The 19,836-nt window shown below is 47.8% G+C and overlaps 1 protein-coding gene across 3 annotated transcripts in view; it reads right to left on the minus strand.

Annotated features, from left to right (window-relative positions):
- The window catches only part of ELMO1 (engulfment and cell motility 1), a 401,514-nt gene that overhangs the window by 308,667 nt on the left and 73,011 nt on the right, over nt 1-19,836 (minus strand). For all 3 annotated transcript variants that reach the window (XM_070424794.1, XM_070424795.1, XM_070424793.1), the window contains exon 2: nt 17,442-17,585. In XM_070424794.1, coding sequence (XP_070280895.1) covers nt 17,442-17,519 — 78 coding nt within the window. In that variant the 5' untranslated portion in view covers nt 17,520-17,585. The remainder of the gene's footprint in view (nt 1-17,441; nt 17,586-19,836) is intronic.

Below are 19,836 nucleotides of genomic sequence, written 5' to 3' on the forward strand. Positions count from 1 at the left end.
AATCTTTGACAGCTTGTTAAACATAGCGTTTTAACTCTCCTTCGGGCATCTTATTTAAATATGAAACAAAACTCATCATTCTCACCATTCACTACCCATCACTCTACCCCAACATAGCACGCCCCCAAAGCCCTCCACCCCCCACCATGACGACCGTCTTCTTGCAACTCCACTACTGCCAGGGGCATCATTACCTTTATTTCCTTAATTTCCAGGTCAAATTGTTTATAAGGTTGTGTAGCATTTTCCTCTGTGATGTTCACATTATTACTTCTCACCTCCTAACCAGCCTTATAAAGTCCTGATGCCCCTTCATTCCAACTCCTGCTATCGCATGAATCATTCCCTAATCCCGTCATCCTTAATCCTACTTTCCAGCCCCAGCGCCTTTCCTGAGGACCACTTGCCACGCGTGTCCCATCAAATGCTCCACTAGCACGTCAACCTCAGATTCCTTCCTTCCATAAGCTCCTACTTTTGGCAGTTCTTCCATGTACGTTTCCAGAGGACCTGCCTTCTCCTTCGCTTTGCCCTATTCTGTGATAGTCACGTTTACAAGACACTGCAGCTCATCCTTACTTCCTCCATAGCTTCTCTCTCCTTTGTCCTTTCCAGACCTCGTCACCACCTTTGTTAAGAACTCTCCCCGGGATCCCATCACCAGACCCCTGTAGATTTGAATCTACACATCTCCAAGTTTCTTTCTTTCTAATCCTCACTTTAACTGTAATTAGGCAAAATTAGAACTTCCCCTCAAACTTTGCTCATGTCAGTCTTTTGCTCCAATATCCCCCAGAGATTCCCAATGACCACCAACTACATAGTGTGTGTGTGTGTGTGTGTGTGTGTTCTCCATGCTTTCACTTTATTCACTGTATTTGCTGAAATGCCCCTCTCTTCTTTCTGCTCCATCTCTAACAATGAACTCTAGGGATCCTTAATATTCATATCAAAACCACCCCCTCTAAGCACATGTCCCTGGTCTCCCCAGAGAGAGAGACCACAGCCTCTTTGTAGGAAGTACTCCCAAGGACTTCTGTACCTCTTGTACCTTCTTGTCTCTGAGAACACAGCATCTTAACGCATCTTTGTACCTCCTCCTTCACTCAGTACCAGTTTCCACGGTGCAGAGGTGCCAACAGGATCTAAGAGACTCAATACACTCCTGCTAAACGGGAATCCACACACTCGCTAACTTTCCTTTAAAACAAAAAGGCTTGATATAAAGCCAACTATTTGGAAGGACGGCCTGGATTCATCAGAACGCCGTGCCCCACGTCTTACCACACCCGCCACTGCTGGGCTGGAGGCAGCTGCTGGCTCTAAACTGGTGGACGTATGAGGGCTGTCGCTGCTGCCTGCACAGACCCCTCGCCAAGGGGTTGCGTGATTCACGGCCTGGAAGAGCCCTGAGCGAGGCAGCTGATGGAGAGTGTAGTTCGACAGGTGACAAAACAGGTACCAATCAAGTGACTGTCCCCGTCCCTTAGCAAGGCCACACAGGTGATCAGCACACCTTCCATAAGCAGGGACTGAGCCAGACACCCCCGCAGAAAACACTCTTCTGGAATCAATGCCCATAGACAGCCCTCGGTGGGACAGGAGCTCTGCGACTGATCCCACTCCCAGCCCTGCCCTGGCTCTGCTGCACTTCGCTTCCTGTTTGCTGGGTTAACCAGGATGCGCTTATCTGCCCGGTTCCCTAAGACATAGGAGTTGTGACAAGGGCCACACCTTGATAGCTTCCTGCAGGCCCGCTGAATAATCTCCCTTTCACCTCACTGGAGAAAAACGGCCAGGAGAAAAGAAAATTTGGTCTAAAAGGATGAAAACTGGTTTTTCTCCCTGTGACTCCATAAACCCTAAAGAAAAATGAAATTCTACACTCTATTTGGATATATCTGGATTTAGAATACTGAGGCAAAATTATTTTCACTGCCTGAGTATGTTTTCTTAACTTATAAACATTGTAACTAAATTCCTTAAGCTTTTTGTTTTTTTTTCTTTGTTTTTGTGAGGTTTTTAAAAAATTGAATTTATTAAGGAGATATCTATATATATAACAGCCTAAGTGACCGAACAACCAGTCCACCCGTTGCTATGATGCACACTGACCACAAGGGGGCAAACACTCAATGCAGGAGCTGCCCGCTGGTGGTCAGTGCGCTCCCACAGCCAACCTCCCACGGTCCCTCCCCCTGGGGTACCTCTCCCAGTCAGGACTGGGCGAGAAGGCCCCAATCGGCCCTGATCCCCGGCCAGCCTGAGGGACCCCACCCATGCATGATTTCATGCACCAGGCCTCTAGTTGGTTAAAAAAATTATATAGGCTTCAGGTGTACAATTCTACAATACATCATCTGTGCTCACCACCCCAAGTCAAGTCTCCTTCCATCACCATTTATCCCCACTTTTACCCTCTCCTACCTGTTTTGAAGGTCAAAATTACTTTCTAGGACTCACAGTGAGCTGAAACGGTAAAAGCTGGTTTTAAAGATAACCAGGAGGGTAGACAGTTGTCATAGATTTCTTTCTGCAAGGGACCAGGGATTGTGTGCATGTTAGACCCAAAACGCATTTTCTTCCCTGTTCCCTTAGGCAACCTAGGAGAGTACTTCTTCACTTTATAAAAATTTAATGTCAGCAGAAATATTTTTATTTGTCAAGCAAAGCATGCATTTCCCTACAAATTGTTGGCAAAGTACCATGTGCCAACAGTTATGTTCAAGGAGTAGCTCTTTTTGTTGTTTTTGTTGACTTATTCCTCCCTTTTTAACTTTTTCTCCAAAAGAATTCCTTTATTTACCTTAATTTACCAAAAATAGTAAGAAAGCACAGGAAGATTTTTTTTAGCTCCTTACACAAAACCAGCTAGATTCCCGAGAATGGTCGAGTTCCCCAGGAATTCATTTTTCATCTCTGTCTGCAGCAACACGCTCTTCTCTCTGTTCCTCGGGGTGGGTGCTGGGTCCCCTCCGCCCTCTCCCCCGACTTTAATGAAATGCCCGCCTGAGAAATTCCTGCATCCGCGCCTCCCACTCCGACCTTTCTTCTATGCCTGGCCCTGCATTTCCAGCAAGTCCTGGCGTGAATCCATGTGGATGCCCTCCTCCCCTTCCAGCTCAACACCGCATCCTCTTCCTCATGAAAGAGGTCCTCCTCTTGCCTCCCTTTCACCTGTTAAATAAAAGATTGATCACGCGCCCACCCAAGCACATGGTTCCTTATGAGAGACACCCAGGAAGAAACATCCTTGGGAGTCCCTGCTTGTTTATTTAGGAGATGGTGAGGCCAGCCTGCCATGAGGCTCCCTCCCTGGGGATGGCCCAGCTGTCGTCCCTCATCATTCCCCCCGCACCCCACACTCCCCCCGTCTGCTCCCGTCCAGCCTCTCATGAACTCAGTTCCTATTTAAACACCTGCTGCTGTCTGTTGGCCAGGCACCTGCTTGGGGACTTCACCCAGCGTGAATGCGCACCTCGGAGCCGGAGCCCTCACGTCCACTGCTGCCCCCGCTTCTGCCTTGGCATCGGCCCGTAGAGCCGGTAGCACCCCCATCCTGATGTGTTAGCAACTACGATTGTGGGCGGAAGTTCTTGCTTCTGACATCCACTTCTCAGGCACACGGCTGCCCTAAAACGGGCATCACCCACAAAGAAAGCCTGGCTTCATGAAAAGCGTGTTCATTTCAGATGTTTGTAATGACATGGGGGACACTAATGCCTATGAGATGACGCTAAGCGAATGGACCCCAGAAAGGCATTGAGAATGCTGACTTTTTATCAACTACTGGCTCTTCTCTCTCTTTCCTCAACCATGAGCTCTTGAACAACTTTGGACAATGACTTCTTCGGACTGAACCCCGAGGTCTGCAGGCCCTGTCATTGCAACCTTGGGCGCATCACTCCTGCTCACAAAGCTCCACGTCCTCTCCTGGAAATAAAGGCCGTGTCACGCACACTGTAGCGGAGATGAAGATGACGTGTGCCAGACCCTGGAATAGAGGCTGGTGCACAGCAGCACAGTGGACAGGGCTTGCCTACGCACCGGTAATACCTGCTGGATACTTTGCAGGTATATTTTTCAAAAGTTGGTTGGAAACATTAAATAAGTGAATAAATATCCAATTTTTCCTTCTTGCTTGAATGACTCCAGCCCTCTGTGCTGCCTTCGGCATTTGTCACATCCTGTTTTTTATTCTCCAACTCACTTTCCTTCCTTTTTTTTATAAAATATATTTTTATTGATGTTAGAGAAAGGAAGGGAGAGGGATAAAGAAATAGAAACAGTGATTGGCTGCCTCCCACCCCCCCACCCCCGACCCCCCCCACCTACTGGGGATCGAGCCCACAATCTGGGCATGTGCCCTGACCGGGAATTGAACCATGACTTCTTGGTTCTTGGGCCAACGCTCAACAACTGAGCCACATAGGCCGGGTTCATTTTCCTTTCTTTTGACAACTGGATTATACTTGCTTCGGAGCAGAGACTGCCACCGAGATCCCTCTGCCACCGGCCAGGTGAGTGGCTGCTAGGCACCCACAAGGCAAACAATTAATGAATAATGTTTAAGAACACATCTTCTCTTTTCAGACTTCTAGCTTCTTTCCCTCTCTCCTGGTCTCTCCCCCACCTGCCACCAAAGCTCAGGAAGGGGCTAAAGGAGGAGCACAGCCAGAGGAGGACAGATGCCCCCAGATGCCCTCCACGCACCTGCCCTCCACAGACCAGCATCGCTCAGCCTTTCGCTGCAAAACAGTTTCCACAGAGACTTCAAGCTTCTGGTCCTAGACAATGAAAAGGCTTTCTCTGGTCGTGACACTCTGAGGGGCGCAGCACAGCACTGGGATTTCATCTGCTTTTACAGATGGGAATTCACTGAACATATTCTGCACAACAGTTGTGGGAAACGTTGCCCCAGAAAGAAAAGAAACTGGTTTCCACGCGTCAGGACACCTCTGAGAAGGGAGATGAATGTTCACTACGATTTAGTCCAGAAGGTGGCTGAGAGCAACTTGAATGCGTGACGTCCCACCTGGTCCCTGCTGGCGCCTCCAGACACCGTGTCAGTGACACCAGTCATCTGACGCCAGCTCCATTCTTCCTCCAAGGAGCCCTCTGACTACTTCCCATGCTTCCAAGCCACATCCCTTTAGACGGAGGAACCTGATGCATTCTGAGAACTGTGTACGCATACTCTGTTTTTCTAATAGAGGCCTGAGTAATCCGAAAGATGATGACAAAACCACGCTTTCCTGAGGCAAATTTAGCTGGTTCTTGGAAAGAAGTAGGTTGACAACAGTTCCACAGTGAATCATTGACGCAGGATTTCAGTGACTGTCACAAATGACAAAGGGGCTCAACTACGCCGCCCAAGCTGGAACACCGAGGATCACGATAATTTTAAAAATTGAAAGATGACAGGCTGTGCCACCTTTTTCTTGACAAATGATGATTCACGTCAAAATGGTTTACTAAAAATGACATGTTTCAGCTTCATCAAACTAATGAAATACTAGATTTTAGCAAGATCAAGCACAATCTTTGAGTCATAAGAATTACTGGACTGTGTAAAAGAAAAAGACATAAGTAATTAGCAGTCTCGTGTGTTAGTGCAGTGATTTCCAACTGGTGTGCTGCAGGAGTTTTTAAACATGCAACATCTAACTACTCAGTCAAGGGCATGGACCTCTTTTCCCTTAGACTGTCAAATAAAAATATGACAACACGCCAACACAACAATAGCCATCTGGTGTGAATGAACCAAAATTATTCCTATTTTTTGGTCAGACTGGCAAAAAGTTTATTTTTTGATGTGCTGCAGAATTTTAGCAATTAATTCATGTGTGCCCCGAGATGAAAAAGGTTGAAAATTGCCATATTAGTGGATTAAAGACAACTAGACACACCTTTCTCTTTTAGGTATCAGACATACTTCTACTCAGAAAAAATGGTATTTCCATTCAACTGAAGAAAAAGTTCAATTTTAGAAAATGTCAAAATTATAGAGATAGACAACATATGAAAAAAACACTAATATCAAATATCTTTTGTGTTCTTCTTCCTAGTCCTTGACTATTTCATATTGTCCCAAGATCAATGTTTTCAGGGAAATAAGGAACAAAATTTTCCAGGAAATGTCAATATCTTGGGTAGCTACTGCCACCAATTTCCTCATTCCTTTATCCCTCTCCACCTTTCTGATGTCAGCCTTTGCCAGGAAGCACTCCCAGATGACTTGAGACCAGCTGACATGCCATTTTCCTCCACCCCACCCCACCCCACCCCTGCAGGCAGCGTCCTTTTCCATGGAGAAATGAGTGACTCACACTGTGAATGAATTCAGATCTCTTGGGCCTCTTCCCTTCACTCAAGGCAAATAGTCTTGTTAGTTATTTGCCTCTAGTTCATATGTGGAAGGTTAACCGTGTGTGTGTGTGTGTGTGTGTGTGTGTGTGTGTGTGTGTGTGTGTGAGAGAGAGAGAGAGAGAGAGAGAGAGAGAGAGAGATATTTAAAAATAAAATGTCAGACCAGCTGAGTAGGATAAACAAGTAATTGTGGACTGTGGACTCTGATAGATAGGGGATTATCATAGCAGGTGAGTAGATATGAGAAAGCCAGATAAGCTCTGAAGGCAAATTAGGGTTCAGATTCAATTTAAACACAAGATTATGATGGTTTATTAACTGCAAAGAAGCTGAGATTGGATGTAGTGCAGCAATCAAAAGAATGCTGAGAGGAACTGCTGGCCAAGGGAGCATTAAGAAGTGAGTACATATTTTTTATTTCATTTTCCCCCTTATGCTTCTTGTCTCTCTTAGCCATGGAGCTGGTTTACCTGACTGTGATGGATGCATTAATGCCAATTCAGCCTTCTTTCTTCAATGTAATGGATGTGCTGAGATAACTTTCAGCAAGTAGTGAAGGGACATGGGCTTCCAAGTCTCAAATATCTATCCCACGAGTGTGACAATGGCAACCTGAGCCTGAACCCCAGCCTTGAAGAATGAAAAACAGGCTCTTCCGGAAGAGTCAGAATACGTAAGCAATGGCCACAACCTCAAACACTTTCTCAAAAGTCCCCTACCTTTGACATGTCATCAACCCAGACTCTTATTACCCATTTCACTTGGCCAGCTCTTTGGATAATAATAATAATAGTAATAGCAACTAGTCATTGAGTGACTACCAGACAGCCATTTCCCAGTGTACTTTACAAATGAGAAAACTGTATGAAGATCTCAAGACATCAAGCAACTTGCTCAAAGCCTTATACACACGTGAGGAAGCCAGAATTTGAACCCAGACCTGTATAATCCCAGACCTTTCCTCTTTAACCCAGCCTCAGCTCCATAGTGCTGGCAACCAGGAACAACAAGCCCAAGCGCCCAGAGATAAAAGCTGGAGGGAAGGACGCTGGAATTCTGGGTAACTTGGTTGCTAGCACAAAGTAATTTTTTGATAGATGTTATTTAAAGCTCAGTGTTCCAGCACTAGCATGAGACTAGTAGCTGATCCTGCTCATGCGTTATCCACACAAATTATGATGAAATGCTAAGTCAGCACTGAAACTACCCAATGGAAGAATTCTGTCTCCTCCTCCTCACTTTTGATGCTCAAAATCAACACCCCCCGCCCTAACTTCTCAGCAGTTCCCTTCTGTCTCGAGTAATTTTAACTTGTGTGTGTACAAGTTAAACTTAAATCTTACCCCAAAACTCTCTTTCCCAATTTTTAACTTGTATTCATCATGTTCTAGTTAGCCAGGAAATAGACTTGTAACCAACATTAATGGTCCCCACCCTTCTTGTGTGTGCTCCAGGCCTGCCAAGTCCATCTCAGAGTTGGCTCTCTGAACCGTCTTCTTTATCCTGTCTGTGGGCACAGAGAAGCAATTAAAAATGGATGCTATTTGGATCGCTTAGGGCACTTCTGGTGGGAGGCTCAGCACATGCAATGGCATGGCTAAATGGGTGTCCATATCCGTGTGGAGGAGTTGACAATGGCATATGTATGAGAGAGATGTCTCTAAAAGGGCAAGCTAGAGGCAAAAATGTCTAAATCCTACAGACAACTCTTGATGATTTGGAACCATCAGGTTTTTAAGCACCAAAGTGACATAATTAAGTGTGAATGGAGGCCAAGAGACCACTTAAGTGGACACATTGGCCAGTGTACCAAAACCCGAAGAAAAATCAAAAGGAGCCTGGCTGCGGTGGCTCAGTGGTTGAGCAGCGACCTATGAACCACGAGGTCCCGGTTTGATTCCTACTCAGGACATATACCCGGGATGCAGGCTCCATCCTGTGTGGGGCGTGCAGGAGGCAGCTGATTAATGATTCTCTCTCATCATTGATGTTTCTATCTCTCTCTCCTTCTCCTTTCCTCTTTGAAATCAATAAAAACATTTTTTAAAAATCTATAGGAGGTCCAACCATATAGATATCTGCTTATTTTCTTGTACCCATTTGTAAGGTTTCCATGAAGAATTTGAGTCCACCTAAATATTCCTCCACTATTTTTTTTTTCTGTCTTGGTAGCTGTTACCACCCTTTGCCCAGATGTTCACACAGGAAATCTTAGAATCATCTTTAACATTTTATCCTCCCTTATCACCCAACATATAATCAATCATCAATTTCCTGTCAATTTAATCTTCACATATGTCTTGATGAGACATGTGTCTCACTTCTCTCTATTTCCCCTATCACTGCCCTGGGCCATGACATGATCACTTCTTGCCTAGGCTACAGCAATAGTTATCCAACTAATCTCTCTTGATTTTAACTCTCACAAAACAATTCTCAAACTGTCATTCTCTGAAAGTACAATGCCACACTCATAGCTTTTCATTCCTTTATCTTGGGGGCTGTGTTCTGGATAAATTTCTCATTTCCATCCCCTAAATTATAGATTCTCTCTTTAGCCAAATCCATTCTAGAGTTATGTGTTCATTTTTACTTTTCTGTATTATTTTTATTTTTATGTTTTGCTTTACTGTATATATACTTATCATTTCTAAGATTTCTAATTGGTTCTTTTTCATATCCATCTGTTCTTAATTTATAGCCACCTACTTTGTGCTCATAATCTCCTATATGTATAGATATTACTCTCACTCTTTTCAAGTTCTCCCTGTTAGGATCTCCCATTTTTAGGTCCTCCCTTGCTCTCTGTGTTCCTCTAGAGCAGTGGTTCTCAAACTTGGCTGCACATTAGAATCACCTGGGAATCTTTTTAAAATCCTGATTTCTGGGCCTCATCCTCCGGAAATTCTGTTACTTTGTTATGGGGTGGGGCCATAACATTAGTAATAAAGAAACAGAATTTCCAGAGGATGAGGCCCAGAAATCAGGATTTTAAAAAGATTCCCAGGTGATTCTAATGTGCAGCCAAGGTTGAGAACCACTGCTCTAGAGAGAAGAGGGCCAGCTAGAGCAGCAGCAGATGTGATAAGAGAGACCAGATGTAGAGAAGTTTTCTGAGATAACTGATTGGATTAAAAAAACTGAGGAAGAGAGGAGTCTAGGAAGACATATAGATTCAGCTTCAGCAAACTGAGTATGCACTCACATATGGTACCTAGACAACGAAAGCATGAAGAGAAGCAAAAACGAACAGGTTTAGGGGAGGAAGGATAATGAGGGGTGTTTGAATATGTTGAGTTTAGGTTGCAAGGGACATCTAGATGGGCAAGACGAATAGGAAGATGGGTAGTTGTTTATATGGGTCAGGAGGTCAAGAAAAAAGTGACAGCCGGAAATTATGAGCACCGGATGGTGATGAGGTTGGTGAATCCCAATAGGTCACCACAAACTTGTTCCACGGTAATTAATGATCTATCTATAAGTACCTTGAAACGTGACGGCACTTCTCTCAAAGTCTTTTGGTTGTCTTTTGACTATAGATGTCTTTAATGGAAGGATGAAATTAGACCTTTATAACGTCGATCCATGAAATGTAATAGTGTATTTAAATGCATGGTAGGAATAAGGGAAAGGATGTTATTCTCACCAGGGCTGCTCCCTTTTATAATTATATTTAATTGTATCATTAGACAGAAAAAGTATAAATATCACCTGTTTCCTTTGCCCATTTATTATGAACTCACCACGTACCAGGCCCTATTCCAGGCACTTGTTCCATGCAGAACATCATATAGTGAGTAAGTACAGATGCTACAATGCATCTAGTCTGAGGAGCCAGCGAAGACCCTCTCTAAGGAGGGATGGAAATGAACAGGAAGACAAATGAGGGGGGGAAATTTTCCAATTCAGACAAATGAGGGGGAGAAATTTTCCAATTCAGACAAATGAGGGGGAGAAATTTTCCAATTCAGAATGGCATTTATGAAGGCTCTGAGAAGTGTGCTTTCATAAAAGGTGAGAGAGATCCCAGATAGAGGCGCTGGTGGAAAACCCCAGGGACTCTAAGCAAGGCTGGTGATGTCGTCTAGGGCTGGGGAGAGGAGGACCGTAGTAGCCATAAGGATTTTATCCTAAGTGCAGCGGGAGAGCCACTGCAGAATGCTTTAGCCTGGAGGGTGCATGGGAGGCCACTGAGCTACTACTGGTCACCTAGTGGCAGTAGCTACAGCAGTGGCCGAGGATGGGGAAAGGTGGACAGAATCAAGAGCCATTTAGGCAGTAGACTCTATAGCAGTGGTTCTCAACCTGTGGGTCGCGAACAATGAAAATACATCCTGCATATCAGATATTTGCATTACGATTCATAACAATAGCAAAATTACAGTTATGAAGTAGCAATGAAAATAATTTTATGGTTGGAGGTCATCACAACATGAGGAACTGTATTAAAGGGTCGTGGCATCAAGAAGGTTGAGAACCACTGCTCTACAGGATTTGCTATTTGAAGGGCTATGTGAGATTAGGGGGATGGGGGCGGGCTGTCAAGCACAATATTGGTGCCATTGACTTAGAGGACTCACGAATCCATTTGCTGGAAATCTAGAAAAAGAAAAACAGAAAAGCACACATTTTATTTCCCTGCGGCTACTCACATTTCCTCCAAGTTCTGGGCACATCGTGCAGGTCTACATATCCCCACAGATAACATACCAGCCTTTCTCTGGGGACCCAGAATCCTTCTGCATGCTGAAATCTAGGCATTTCCATGCCCTGCCACAAATGGCCAGCTGACCAACACACAAATGAAGTCCAAAGGGTGACATGTACAAAATGTTCTAGCAACGTGAGATGCCTTAGTCAGCAGATCTCAAGAAAACACAGTTGGGGGAAGGCTCTGTCCTGAGTTTCCCAATGTGCTCCTCGTAAGAGAACTAGGCAAGGGAAGTAGAGGGAAGGGAATAGCACCCCCACCTGCCTGGAAAGCAAATGAAAACCCTCCGTCCATTTTCAGGAAGGAAAGTGGAGGCTAGAGTTTGTTCCTGCTGAATTAAACCGAGCTCTTGGGCAAGGGGAGAGATATGTTTCCAGTCTTTCTCTTCCAAAACAAGGCCACCGTTAGGATGTCATGGGATTATACAGGGTCCATCACACAGAGAGAGCGAGAGCGAGCTAAAACTGGAAGGGGAAGTAGCCCAGTCACTTTATTTTAGAGGAAGTTTAAGAAATAGCTGTTACCCAATATAACAGATGCAAACATCAGATGAGGGTTGGCTACTCCTGTCCCAGCATCACATGACCTTGTAATGACAGCACAGACAGCAACAGGCTCACCTTTCTGCATAACACCTTTTTTATGAAAGGAGCTCTTGCCGGCGCTGTGTTTGTGCCCTCTGGAAAGTAGGAAGAGGGGCAATTATTAGGACCACATGACATCTGGGGCACCCACTGAAACTTACTGTGGGTGTCAGGTGTCACCAGCAGATGGAGGTTGATAGGGCGTCACAATCATGACTTCCAAATCTGGGTCCAGGTGCAACAGCATCCCCAGCAAGGGGCTTGATAGGAACAGGCATCCCTGTGCCCCAAAATGCACCTCCAAATACTCCTCTCTGTGCATTCCATACATTTCACAGGTGATTCTGACGCAGAAGCAAGTGGGGAGCCACTGATTTAGTCCAACAGGGGGAACCTGTCCCCTGGGGGGGACCTTCGGCCATGTCTGCAGACATTTTGGGTTGTCGCAACTAGGGGAGGAAATGCTGCCAGCATCAGTGGGTGGAGGCCAGGACACTGCTCAAATCCTACAATGCACAGGGCAGATGCCACAACTAAGAATTATCTGGGCCCAACAGTCAATAGCGCTGAGGCTGCCACAGCCGATGTATCCGACCTCTCGGGGAAGGAGAGGCCAGGAAAATCCGTGCCTTTTCACCTCCGCAGCGCAAGGCTGGAACCTCGCTCTCAGAGATGCAGTCTCACCCGCTTGATGTGATGGAGCCTTTATACGGACCATCTGCACCACTGCTACATGGAGGGTCCGAGGGCACTGAGCTCCTTCTTCATGTATGTGTTATGTTATCTTAAAGGTCTGAATTCAAAACTCTTTCCGTGGAGCTCAGGTCATTTCCATTGACCAGGCGCTCATTATTGAGATGTTTTGGGAATGACGGGTTTTCATTCTCCTAAGAGTTGGCCTCAGTGCATTGGAGAGGACGCTTACATTATTGGTTCCAGTCTTGCTGGAAACCTAAGAAGCATGTTCTATTGTGTGTGCCACTCGGAAGAAACCATAATTGGCTCCTAATGGTTAGCATCGCTAAGCGGAGTGCTGAGTGATTATCTCACTGAAGGCCCAGATGCCAGAAAGCATGTGTGCGTGTTGCCAATTCTCCTCACGGAGCAGGAGGCTGTCCCCACTCACACAGCACTTAAGTAGCAGCCCAGATTCCCAGTCCAAATCAGTCCACCCAACGTCCATGCTCCTGGGCCCCGGGCCAGACGGCCCCTCCCAGAAACCAGCCTTCCATGCTCTCTCTCCCTCCAGGTAGGCTCCTTGGGTAGGAACCCAGACCACTGGCCACATTTTCTCTAATTGTTCTTTGCTTCCGTGACACGTGTCCCTGGAAGTCACGTGGTTAGTGGATGGAGCAGGCTTTGTGGGGACGCTGGGCGTCTGCTCAAACGTGAATGGCAGGAGCCAACCCGTAGAAGCGTGAGAGATGGGGAGACACAAGAGAACTACCAAACTCGTTAAGTAAGTCAGATAAACGCAAACGCTACCCGGAATCATTCACAGGTGGAATCTAAAATAAAGTCAAACTCACAGAAACAGCGGAAGAGGGGCTGCCAGGGGTGGGAGGCAGGGGCGGGAATAGGCAGAGGTCAGTAAAAAGGCACACACCTTCAGCTACACGATGAGTAAGGCTCTCATGGAACACAGAGTCACTCCCGCTGATGTACTGTACCGCAGAACTGGAATTTGCTAAGAGCATAGAATTTAAATGTTCTCACACAAAGGGGAGGGAGGGGGAAGAAACCATAACCGTGAAGTGGGGGATGTATTAATTAACTCGACTGGGGAAATCCTTTCCCGATGGAGACATACATCACATCATCAGGGTATTCACTTTAAATAGCTTTCCATTTTATGACAATTATATCTCAATAAAGCTGAAAAGAAATAAATTTAAGAAAGAATTACCAACCAGATTTATGATTTAGTAGAAACTGCCTGCGTTTTAGTGTCCTACGTGCTGGCTTCAAACTGGGAGTTTCCCAGCTGTGTGATCTCAGGCACGTGAAGGAGCCTCCGACGATTATGAACGGGAAAGTCTAAAGCCCACCTCGCTGGGCTGTGCTGCGGAGATAAACCACTCCACACCGGGCACTTCACCTGCTGCCTGGCACCCGGCATGTGCTGGGCAGATGGCACCTGCTGTTATTATTGCTACTAGGACCATTATTATATACAGAATGCCGAATTCCGTTGTCCAGCACAAACACTTAACTGTGCTTTGTGCAATCAATAAGCTTTCAAAAGGCCTTGGGTACATGAAATCCATGCAGCTTGAATCGTGTCTTAAATAGATGACACAAGCAGGACGGCCAAGGGAAAACCTCAGGTTTGGGACACACTTGCCCAAAAGCACAGGCAGCTGTGTTTCTTCCAGGGAAATGAGATCCCCAACCCTACCAGGCAGGGGGCCGTGGAATGTTTCTGCCCAGAGAAGGGCGGACACCGAAGTTCCATTCTTATCTTTACTGTTCACTATGGAAGCCAGAAACTGAGGTCAATACGATGGACCCCAGACACAGTGTATGTAAGACACAGGCTGACCACTGGGCTTAGGATCCACGCCCACAGGTCATATTAAATGTAAATCACAGCTACCAGCCAAGGAATGGTATAAGAAATAAGAAGGATGGAGAAATGGCTATATTATAATGTGATCACAAAGGATTTGAGTTCTAAGGCGGCTCTATCCCACCCCCCGCCCCACCATGTGCTTACCAGAGCAGGAGTGAGAGGCGTGGAGCGCTGATAAGGCGGGAGGCAGTCCAGCAGGCTTGCTGTTAGTTAGAACAAAGCCTCAAGGGGTTTTTTAATGCCTGTAAAGCCGCAGGGACACACCTGTAAAGGCGCAGCTTCTACAAAACACCTGAGCTCGTGAGAGGAGCAGGAGGTCCCGCGGGCAACGTGAACTGGGGCTGATGCACGGGGGTCATGGAAGCTCCGTGAGGCCAGTTAAGGAATCTGACTCGAATCTCAGGGCACTAGGAAGCTCGAGGCTCATTCGTGATTTTTTAAAAAATTGTGGTAGACCTTCCTCAAACAGAATCTTTCCTCACAGCTTCCCCAGTGAAAACAGCTCCATCCCAGCTGCTGTGGCCGCAGCCGCCTAGGAAAGCCTGGCAGCCACCAGAGGAGGACTGAAGGGCTCAAATGGAAGCCATGCACCTTCCCATCAGCCCCTGGGCCTGACCCTCTGCCTGGCCGCCTGGCCCAGGTGTGTCTGAGGCGCACCTGAGCCTCCCTGAAATGACGGCCAGGACCCTCACCTGCCCAGATGGCCCAGGCCCGCCTTCCCTGAGAGGAGGCCAGATCTATTTCCTTGTGTGGAGAGCACGGAGTTTCCACGCTCGGGGCCATAAATAACACGTCTAACGACCTCTCCTCCGCATGAAACAGCTTCCCACAGTTGGCAGCCTCTCGACCCCCCTTTCAGGTTCACCCTGGAGAGCTTTGCCAAGTTCTGGCTTGTGTTCTGTAGGCAGCTGAAAGCTTCCACGGGGACAAGTACATCCATCAAACAGGGAGATGACCAGGAGCCGGGCTGGGCCCTGAGCTGCCTTGATTTTTCTGTGAACCTAAAACTGTTCTAAAATATATTATTTTTTAAATGTATTTTTATTGATTTCAGAGAGGAAGGGAGAGGGAGAGAGAGAGAGAAACATCAATGATGAGAGAGAATCATTGATCAGCTGCCTTCTGGACGCCCCCCAACCCAAGCACCACTTGCCCTGACTGGGAATCTTGAACCATGACCTTCTCATTCATAGGTCAATGCTCAACCATTGAGACACACTGACTGGGCCCCAAATGTTTTTAAATATATTTTTTAATTATTAATACACAGCAAAGGCCAGACCCCATGGCAGGGACAGGACACTGCCTCCACGGGAGTCAGGAGTGTGCAGCAGAAGTTGCTGTCTTAAAGCAGACGCTCCCAACCGCTCCAGCCGTGGCAGAATCCGGAGGAAATCATTTACCGGAATCTCTGACTTAGAATCTCCTGGGATGGGGCCCCAGGTGGTTCTCCTGAGAAATCAGCCTCGGGCACCAGGTGTGCAGCTCTGCACTACCAGATGGGGGTCTTGTGAAACTGCAGGTCCTGTGTCAGAAGATCTGAGGTGGGCTCCCCCATTCTCATGTCCAATGAGCTCCCAGGTGCCGCCCGGGCAACTGGTGCTCAGCCCCACGGAGACGGCAGAGCAACAAGACAGAAGGCACCTGGGCCTGACACCGGAGCATCGAGCCAGCCCAGGAGCCGGCTCCCATCTCACGGAAGCGCTGTTCTGTCCGGTGTGGCCACACCTCCTCCGGACTGCACTGAGTCTGCACCAAGCAGTCCCAGACGCAGCGTAATGGGAAATCCAGCAGGTGACCCTCTCAAGCAGCACGTGAAAAGGGCAAACAGCTGTTTGGCACAAATGAAGAGAAAACGGCTGGGCGGGCTTCTCGACCCGAGTGGGCTGCTTCCAGAGTCACACAGAACCACCTCCAGGAGCAGCTATGATGACAGTGGTTGACAACAACCCTAAACATTGACCTTGTCTTACATTCACACTCAAGCTCCAGTAATTCTGACTTGTTGTGTAGAACTTCTTTTAATGAGTTATTTGGATCCACACAATGTTATACAACCTTCAACCAGATAATAAAATCTAACCAGGAAAAAAAAATCAGTACAGATTATAATCATAAAATAATATCAAGAACATAAATAAGAAATGGAGTTGCCATGGCACCCTGACTCTGCAAAGGCCGGAAGCCGTCTGGAGTTCTGTGTTATTTGCTCTAGGAAACCCTTCACTGCGTGTTGAGGTTCAGCCCCTTTTTCTTTAAATCACTTGCTCTGGGGGGAAAGATAACCCTCCTGAGAGAACCTGAACTACAACAGCAAGTGCCAGCGACTCCCAGGAACCGCCCAGATCCAAGCCAGGGGAGGCCTTCCTGGGCAAAATCACCTTTTAAGTCACCATGATGTGGTTTTCATTCCGCCAACATTTACTGAGTATTTGTCACCTGCCAGGCAATATACTAGACTCACAGTGCAGTTTACACTAATCTCAAAATTACAATTGTCTGGGATCCAAGACTGAGCCCCGTGACACTCATTTCATTAGCAAGCCCTTACTCCAATGCACTTGGCTGCTCTGGCCAAATTCGAAGAGAAACATGATTCAGAAAATTAAGCTCTGTGCTGCCTGTGATGAAATGGTCTGCATGTGTCCGTGAGTCCCCGCCAGGCAGGCTGGGGCAGCCCTGCCGTGTGCTGGCCTGGAGCCCGCAGGCCACTGTCCCTGAGCCTCGTCACAGCCTCAGACACATGCCCTGGAATTTATTTTTAGTAAATATTTTTTCATTGATTTCAGAGAGGAAGGGAAAGGGAGAGAGAGATAGAAACATCAATGATGAGAGAGAATCATTGATCGGCTGCCTCCGGCACACCCCACGCTGAGGATGGAGCCCACAAGCTGGCATGTGCTCTGACCGGGAATCGAATCAACCTCCTGGTCATAGGTTAATGCTCAACCACTGAGCCACGCTGGCCAGGCCACAATCCCTGTATTGACACCGTCCACGCAGATGCTGGGCGAGTGAAGCAGCCATGCATCGCCCTTGTGTGTGGGACAGAAACCAACTACACTGCAACTATTACTGCACAGACTCAGCACAGACTCAGCACAGCCGGGGAGAGGCCAGGGGGAAAGAGCCATCAATGTCTGCGAAAATTCCAGAACCGAAGGGACACCGAGAACAACCCCACACCGCTCTGCGCATTACCAACCTGGTCGATTTCCATGAGCTTGGGGTAGGCGCCCGGCCACTCGATGGCCACCTTGACGATGTCCGCAGGGGGCGGCATGGTGAAGCCGTGTCCCACGCTGGTGCCCCGGGCTCCCGCGGTGCGGACGGCCACACGTGTCTATCCCTGTGAGGAATGACAAAGAGAAAGAAGGTCGCTCAGGGCACACGCGAGGCGGGCCTGCTTCATCACTTCCTGTTTTCACTGGTGGTTGAGGTACAAGTAACGGCTCAGGGACAGAAGATACAGCTGCCAACTGCACCCCTGGCTGCTCGGAGGTGACAAGACAGAGGAGGAGAAGGTGCCAATGCCCTAGAGTCCAGCTGCCGGGGACATGGCCTTGGGAGGACAGCTTTGTGACTCTGGACGGGAAAGCAGGCGTCCCTTACCCTGGATCCCGGGAGCTGGCCTCGCTCCGGCCAGAGCCACGGAAGCCCGCGCTCACAGCTCCGGAAGGACAGACTGCCCAGGAAGTCAGGTCAGGAAGCAGTGTTTCTCTACAGTGTTTTCTGTCTCACAAACAGAGCTGCACTATAGCAACCAGGATGTCACTGGGAAGGGGCCAGGCCTGAGGTTCACCCACGTGCAACACACCCCCTCCCCAAGGCCCACTCCCACCAGGCACCTTCCCGGAGGGACTGAGGGATGGTGGTTCAGGCCGTTCAGAGCGAACCCTGGATCCTCATTTGATTGAGCGGCGCTGCTGATACAAGGGGGTAAAGGAATCCTCTCCCAGCCCAGCCATCTCCTGTAGAATGACCTTTTAACTTAGTATTTTGTAATCATTTTTTTATTGATTTCAGAGAGGAAGGGAGAGGGAGAGACAGAAACATCAATGATGAGAGAGAATCATTGATTGGCTGCCTTGCACGCCCCACACTGGGGATTGAGCCCGAAACCTGGGCATGTGCCCTGACCTGGAATTGAACCATGACCTACTTACTGGTTCTTAGGTCAATGTTCAACCACTGAGCCACACTGGCCAGGCTAACTTAAAAAATTTTTGAACAGGTCAAACACGCACATGATTCAACACATGAATGTGTGTGTGTTGTGTGTGTGTGTGTGATGACATGCAATGTAGAATCTCCCTCCTCTGGAAGTGGGCCACCCACCCTGTCTCAGTTCAGACCCCCATCCCTCCCTCCAATTATCCAGTGTCATTAGTCTCTTCTGTATTCCTCTAGTGCAGTGGTTCTCAACCTTCTGGCCCTTTAACTACAGTTTCTCATGTTGTGACCCAACCATAAAATTATTTTCGTTGCTACTTCATAACTGTAATGTTGCTACTGTTATGAATCATAATGTAAATATCTGATATGCAGGATGGTCTTAGGCGAGCGACCCCTGCGAAAGGATCATTCAACCGCCAAAGGGTTCGCGACCCATAGGTTGAGAACCACTGCTCTAGAACGTCTTCACATACACAAGGCAAATGCAAAAATGTACCGCCCTTCCCCCTGCATACAGAAGGCAGCATTCTCTCCCCTGGTCTTTTCACTTTGTATCTCTTCGAAATCTCTCTATATTTGCACAAATACTGCGCCTGCTGCTCTCACAGATGCGTCCTGGTTCTTTGCATGGAGACCACCTATCTGATGACCCCGTCCTCTGCCGGGCCCCTGGGTGATTCTTCCCTGTGGCTGTTACAAAGGAGGCGGGTCAGTCAGCTTACGCATCCACCGCTTTGCACACATGTGAATACATCCTGTCCAGAGCGGGGCGGAGTGGAATTGCTGGGCCCGAGGGCAGAGGCAGTTTCAAATTCTCATGGCTGTTTCCAATGGACCTCCTTGGAGCTGTGCCGTCCGCACTGCCTCCAGCAACAGATGAGGCTGCCTACCAACACAGCCTCCCCAACAGCCTGCTGTTAGCACACTTGACGCCGCGAAGAAAGCAGATCTCGGTGCACTTTCAACCCGGATTTCTCCCACAGTGAGTGAGCCTGGACATGAACGGCCAAGTCTCAGGTCCACTCCTCTGGGAACTGGCCAAATCCTCTGCCCCATTTCCTATCGGGTTCTAGTGGTTTTAGAAGCAGGCCTTGGTGTGAATATCCATCGGCCGCATGCACGTGGGCCTTGCCCTCTCTCGGGGACGGGTGGACATCACTGCGACCACAGTGACAGAGCTGATCACGGCAGCCTCAGCAACAGAACCAGTCCTGTAAGTCACTCACTTCCCTGGAGCTGAGAAGGAAAGAAAATGAACCCAAACGAAACGGCGGCTCCTCTGGCCCAGGCGATGAGGGAAGCCCACTGTGCGCTCGTCAGCGCTGACCAGTGAGGGCCCATCTACTCACTCAGCACCCACTCACTGAGCCTACACTGTGCTGTCCGCAATGCCGGGGATCTGGATGTTAGACGGCACAGAGGGG

Source organism: Myotis yumanensis, unplaced genomic scaffold, assembly GCF_028538775.1.
Source record: "Myotis yumanensis isolate MYYU_CA2020_CCGP unplaced genomic scaffold, mMyoYum1.0.hap1 SCAF_9, whole genome shotgun sequence".
NCBI lineage: Eukaryota > Metazoa > Chordata > Mammalia > Chiroptera > Vespertilionidae > Myotis > Myotis yumanensis.